General features: G+C 29.8%; 1 protein-coding gene and 1 long non-coding RNA gene across 4 annotated transcripts in view; one reads left to right on the top strand and one right to left on the bottom strand.

The window, feature by feature from the left end:
* Nucleotides 1-4225, top strand: part of LOC107622661 (pre-mRNA-splicing factor ATP-dependent RNA helicase DEAH10) — a 10975-nt gene extending 6750 nt beyond the window's left edge. For all 3 annotated transcript variants that reach the window (XM_016324642.2, XM_021114167.1, XM_021114166.1), the window contains 5 exons: nt 1211-1442; nt 2022-2221; nt 2744-2878; nt 3044-3251; nt 3738-4225. In XM_016324642.2, coding sequence (XP_016180128.1) covers nt 1211-1442; nt 2022-2221; nt 2744-2878; nt 3044-3227 — 751 coding nt within the window. In that variant the 3' untranslated portion in view covers nt 3228-3251; nt 3738-4225. The remainder of the gene's footprint in view (nt 1-1210; nt 1443-2021; nt 2222-2743; nt 2879-3043; nt 3252-3737) is intronic.
* LOC110268259 lies at nt 3246-3731 on the bottom strand. The gene is made up of 2 exons (XR_002356389.1): nt 3459-3731; nt 3246-3423 (listed from the first exon to the last, which is right to left on the bottom strand). It is a non-coding gene; the product is annotated as an uncharacterized LOC110268259 (long non-coding RNA).

Below are 7155 nucleotides of genomic sequence, written 5' to 3' on the forward strand. Positions count from 1 at the left end.
TTTATGTGCTCCATTTTTGCTGATAATTATTTGTCGTATCATTTTTTTTAGATATGTCTATGGTGAATCCTTTTTATTTTTGACATATGGTTTTTGATGGCACAATGGTAGAATTCTCCCTTTCCTGAACAAATTCTAACAAATTCCAACCAATATTTCAGAGGTAATACCCATTTTACTCTCTAAAATTGAATGAATGAGTCAATTTAGTACCTCATTTTTCAAAATGACAAATTCTGTCCCTCACTTTCAGAAATGTGATTCCCATGTTAGTCTTTGAACAAACTTCCGTGTCACAACCGTTAGTGTACTGCTAATTTGGTTAGTTAAATCTACTGTCATAGCTAGTTGACGTGGAAACATTTTAATTATGGTCAATATGGTGCTTGAAGTTGGTTCATGTGTCTTATTGATGTGTATCAATTTTTTTTTTAATTAAGACCTATGGACCAATATTAAATACCATTTGAATACAATTAAGAATTGTTACACATTAAAAAATTATTATAGTACCAGGGTGGCATTTAAATGTTCACTTCAGCATTACCCTAACGGATGTGAGACGAAAGTTTCGTTGTTTCTAAAAGTGGGACACACACTTGGTCATTTTGAAAAGCTGGGGATCAAATTGACCCATCCAATCAATTTCAGGAATCAAGATGCACATTACCTCAATATTTTAGCTTTTGATAAATAAATAAAGAAGGTGGAGTTTTGTGATTAATTTTGGAAGAAAAAAAACAACTTTCTGAATCCAAACAGATCCAAATGATTCTATTATCTTCATTATAACATCAACCACAACCACTTTCTAAGGTAGTAAAAATGAGTTTTAATGGTTCATTCCACTTATTATCATAGTGCAACCTGAGAACAACATATATGGTTGTTTGTACTGTGGTGCACATTATACTACAATCTTGGTACAATGACCACTATTTGGAAGCATACATGAGGTAAATAAAAATTTCTGTCTGACTAGATGTAATTTCTGATCTCTTTGATAATATATTAGTGAATTATTCTTCTGGCATCCCTTGTTAGTGAGCTTTTGAAATTTCTTTTGATCTCTTGTAAGCTGTATCATGTATTGTACTGTTGAACTGAAGTAGCCGCGGTCAGGGTCAGGGATATATATATTACTGTTTCTATATGCTAATATACTATGCAAAACATTATTGAAAGCTTGTTTCCTTTCATGTTTGAACAGGACAGCGATTATCAAATCATTGGAACAGCTATTTTCACTAGGTGCTCTAACAGATGACTGTCAACTCTCTGATCCTGTTGGGCATCAAATGGCTCGGCTGCCCTTGGACCCTGTTTATTCCAAAGCTCTTATCTTAGCTAGTCAGTATAACTGCCTAGAGGAGATGTTGATAACCGTAGCAATGCTGTCTGTGGAATCCATATTTTATGCTCCTCGGGAAAAGCAAGTAGAGGTTTGAATAACGAATTCTGATTCTACTGCATATCTGTTATATTCTCTTTGATGTTACTATGAAAAACAAGGCTTAAAAGGATTTTGATCAAATGCCTGTCTTTTTTTCCTCTTGTCCTTATAATTTTTTTGGTTTTCGTTTAGTAAAATTTCAAACTTGGTTATTTAAGTACCTACAATTAATTTGCTTGCTGATGTGATATGTCTTGCCACATCAGCATTCAACCTGCCAGTTCAGCACTTAATGGAACAAACTAAGACTAAAATAGGTAACTTTAATTTTACTCGACTAAAATCAGAAGAAAAATTTTAGGGACCAAAACATAAGAGGTGTTTCGTAGGGACCAAAAATTTATTTAATCCGACAAACAAATATGAATATTAATCATTGATTGTATACTTCCATAGTCTACCCCTCTATTGACTATTTAACAGGATGTGTAAATAGTGTATAAATGATTTATAAAATAAGCAATGAATTTCTGTAGGAAAATTCTAGTGTTGGTATAATTACAGGTGTCATTCATTGTCTATTCCTTGCATGCAATTGAAGTTACTGTTTTTCTCATCTTTTTACTAGGCAAGAACTGCAATAAAATGCTTCTCTAGTCCGGAGGGAGACCACATTACTTTGATTAATGTGTATCGAGCATCTAATGATTTCTTAGAGAAGAGATCAATAGAAATGGGCAAAGCAAAAATTGAAAAGGCTTTCAGAAAGTGGTGTAAGGATAATTTTATTAGTAGTCGTTCTCTTAGACATGCTCGTGACATCCACAGGTAGTTGTTATTTTAAATCTAAATTCATGATATCTTTAAGGGTAAATTACACTCACAGCCCCTGAGGTTTATCAAATTACAGGCACCATCCTTTTATTTGAATAGCATGCACGCACTTCCCCTCTATTTGTGTCATTATATTGAAATGACATTAAATAGGTTGTATAAAGTCATTTTTAACTCCACTCTCTTTATGCATAGAGAACTTGTAGAGACGAAAGAACAATGGCAAAATCTCTCTTTCGTTTAACATTGTTATGTAGGGCATTTTTGTCATTTCAATTCAGTAAAGTAAAATAAAACAAAATAAAAAGTATTAAGATACAGGTATAGGCACATGTATAAAGATTTGATAGTTACATTAATACCAGGAATCTAAGTGTATTATTTAGACGAACAATTGGTGCAATGTAGGGGTGGTGAGTGCATACTGGTCAAAAAATGTGGGTAGGGGTGAATGTAATTTACCTTGTCTTGCTTGAAATCTACTCTATGCATTCTCATCTCTGATAACTACTGCAGGCAAATTAGGGTACATGCTGAACAAATGGGGCTGAATCTAGCTTCTTGTGGAGATGATATGCTTCAGTACCGCAGATGTCTTGCTGCTTCCTTTTTCCTCAATGCGGCTGTAAAGCAGCCTGAGGGCACATACAGGTTGTTGTCTATTCCCTCTATTAAGTTCAAACTCCTGTGGAATTTTATATTTTTATTCTTTAGCATTTTGACTTGTTTGCTAATTGGCAACTGTATATAGTGTTCAACTCAGATATTTATTTTACTTATATCGAAACAATTTTCTGCTTTGTCACGACATGGCAGGGCCTTGGCAAGTGGTCTGGTGGTGCAGATCCACCCATCTTCTGTATTATTCAGGCAAAAACCAGAGTGTATTATTTTTAATGAACTTGTTCAAACTAATAGCAAGTACATTCGGAATGTAAGCAGAATTGACTACCTATGGTTAACTGAGCTGGCTCCTCAATATTATGCTGTGAAAAATTAAATTCTTCATGGTTTTGACAAACAGGTAATTAAAACTTTCTTTATTTTTGCATCTCATTTGTGCTTTGATAATTTTGGGCAGTTATATACTTTTATTATGTTAATCTTTGCCATTTTTACATCCATAGAGAATAAAGCAACTTGCTAAAGTGGCCTTGAAATTCCCAAAAGTTTCCTATATCTTTGTCGCCTTAACACTATGCTTGGCATATTAATCATGTTACACTTAAACTGGAATAACTGCTGATATCAGCTTAGTAACAAAATGGATCTGATTAGCTTGTGATGTCTCTAGGTTTTCTTTTCTTTCTTCCCAGAAATCCTAGCTTAATGGAACTGATAATCTCATGTACAGTCAAATTGCTTTGCACCTAATCTCAAGATGTGAAACATAATATGCTAATGATTGTTCAAACCCCTTCACCTGGAAAAATTAAAGAAATGATTTGTACAAAATTTATCCATTCATTCCACATATAAATGGCACTGAAATGATTGATTTTTATCGTAGGACATTTATCTATTACAGCAAGATCAGTGAAAGGTTCAGAATATGTCTACTTTATGGATGTTGAAGATCGACTTTATATGAAATGACAACAGTTTTAATGGCTTGTCTTTGCTATCATTACTTGTCTGAAACTATGGAGATGCGGCTGGATCCTCCAATGACATACACCTCTTACTGAGTTGTTCCTGCTTCATTTTCTACTACTTGGGTGGTTACTGCTATCGAGATTCGGTAACGGGTGAGTGATGGAACCGCAAACCTTGCCGTCGATGGCTACATTTGAGGTGGTGGATTAGCTTGAGCAAAGGAATTGAGTTAGACCAGTTAACAAATATTTTGAGCTGCCAAATTCTATCAAACTTTAGGTGCTAGTGGTATTATTTGTCTAATGAGTTCAATAATCAGTGTATAAAGTTATTTTTTCTAGATCTGCATATTTATCTAATCTTGTATATTAATTTTAAGGGTAAAATATGTTTTTTGTTTCTAACGTTTTCAAAATTTCTCAAAAATACTATTAATGTTTAATTCGATTCAATTTTGTCCTTAACGTTTAAAATAACTTTTAATTTTATCCTTATTATTAAATTTTAGGTGGTCAATCATTAGTCAACATTTTAATTCTAATTTTATCCTTTATTTTTTTCTTAATTTTCAATGTCAATCCTAATAATTCAAAAAATTCACCCCTCTTAACCTCGAATCCCACTCTTGACCATTGCCAAACAATCTAAACACTCTTCACCTCCACTGCCACCAGCTTACAACAATCATGTCATTGGTCCACTTTTTTTTTAAAAGAAAGTTCTTATGGTCCACACTTTCAAAAACTTTTTTTTATTAGTCTTTCGATACCTTTTACCACCATTCTATCTATGTCCCTCGTGGTATTGGCTCGATTTTCCCATGAAGAGCACCAATAAAATGTAACTTACAAAGACATTGAGTCTATATTCTTATATTTATTATATCTTATCGTTATAAACAATACAATAAATTTATAACCCTAATAATTAATTTATTAATTTCTATAAATAACTCATTAAATGTAATAAACATTCATATTACAAATGTCATCATATCGAATTTAACACAAAAAATTTATTTTCGAACTACACAATATCTCAAACTTAGGGAGCATCATTCTTTCGACAATATCATCAAACAAACAGACAATTATTTTATCAAAGTTCGCGTGGTTCATCTATGGAAAACATTAATTCCCACAAATGAAGAGAAACTTCTTTGCTTTAGAAATGATTATATTAGATGAAAAGATACAAAACAAACATATTTATTGTCTTTTTAAATTGAATTTACAAAAAAAATATTTTTATTATTTTTATTTTTTTATATTTTTTATATTATTTTATAATACTTTATATATAATTGTATTTTAATATCGTTTAAATTATACTTATTTTAATATGTTATTTATTGTTCCTTTTTAACTAATTATTAACTATGATTTACTAACACGACAGGGAACACATCTTCGTATAATTGTGAAGAGAAATATGATGAACAAATTCAAACATTTGTTACAAGAAGAAAAAGTCTATATTATAAAAATTTAAAAATAGAAGATGCAAATAATCTGTATTTGTTCCTTTTCTAATAACTTAGAAAAAATAAATGTAATCAATTTTTTTAATTAATTATTAACTATGATTTACTAACACTGCAGGGAACACATCTTCATGTAATTGTAAAAAAAAATATGATGAACAAATTCAAATATTTGTTAGAAGAAAAAAAAGTCTATACTATAAAAAATTTGAAAATAGAATATGCAAATGATTTATATAGAAAGGTATAATGAAAGCAAATTTTTTATTCACAATTGTTGTGAAAGAAATTAAAGATTTAGTTTTGAACATTCTCCAACACTATTTTGAATTTGCATTACTTGAGACATTATCTGACAGAGTGGGTCAAAAAAAAATATTAACAGGTAATTTTATTTTATACTATTTCAATTATTCTTATTAAAAATAACTTATTAAAAAAAATCTACACATTTTTGTTCTCTTTATTGTAGATGTCATTGAAAAACTACATCAAGAGATTAAGAAGAAAGAGAACCATACAAATTCAAGACACATCTTCGGAAGAAAGATATACATGCAAAGATGGAACAAACAACATAATCTTTTAAATTTAACTTTAATTTACATATATTTAATTTAATTCTACAAAACATAATAATTTTTAATATTTATTATTCCGCACATCGAGTCTCATTTATGGGTGGATCTTATTCTACTTAAAAGTAATTTAAATGCTTATACTTAATTTAATTGTTGAAACTTGTTGTAGATTAAAGTATATAATCTTGAATAACTGTTTTTCTTTTTCTCCAATGATTTGTACTCAACTAAGCCACTTCTAGAAATAAATAAAATGCAATATGAGGTAATGTCTTCCCCCAAAAGAGTAAGCTTAATGTAACTACTAACTACCGACACCTTTGATAAAGACAACCCTATCCAAACCGCAAAATAATTATTTCAAAATCTAAGTCCCTATATTGGAGAGCTTACATTAAGTATTGTCGGTAAGCTAAATAGATCAATCTATTGAAAGTGAAAATTCAAGTTAAGAAACATTTTTCATGCTTATAGCAAGAGTTTAAATTTCTGACAACCAATTAAGCATCAATTATGTACTAGGCCTTATGCTTATTTAACTAATGCATTGAATTGATCTAATTTAATCTAAATTTATATAATTCTTTTAAAATATATTTTTAAACTATTAATATGATATCATATGATTTTCATATCTCAATTCCTAAATATATCTATTCAATTTTCGCGACTCTTGTTCAATTAACACACGTCATATTAGAATCTATTAATATTAGCTATAATGTATAGACACTGACACGTACACGGGACACTGACACGCCGACACGCGAATTTTAAAATCTTACATGACATGAGACACGCATATATATAAAATATAAAGTATTTTTTAGATAAATCGTAATGATATTTTGATATTTTATTGATATTAAAATATAAATTAAAATTTTTAATTATTTTTAATATCTTATTTTAATTATATCAAGTATTAGTATATCTAAATTTATTTTAAAAATATATGTTAAGAATAAGACAGGACACGTTGACAGGTGATGGTATTTAGGTGTGTCCGAAAAAAAAATTTATTTTTTATTAAAACACGATTGGACACAGCAGACACACGTGTCCGAAATGTGTCCGACATGCTCAACAAAGTGTCCGTGCTTAATAGGATATTAATAATGATTAGGAATTCTAATTTATTTTTTTAATACTTAAAAAAATTAAAAATTTCAAATACATAATGTTATATTTTAAAAACATCAAAAAGAAAAATTATTGAAAACCTTTTTTTTTTTTAGAAATTAAGAGAATAATTTGAAGAATTAATT

The sequence above is a fragment of the Arachis ipaensis genome, chromosome B10, assembly GCF_000816755.2.
Source record: "Arachis ipaensis cultivar K30076 chromosome B10, Araip1.1, whole genome shotgun sequence".
Lineage (NCBI taxonomy): Eukaryota > Viridiplantae > Streptophyta > Magnoliopsida > Fabales > Fabaceae > Arachis > Arachis ipaensis.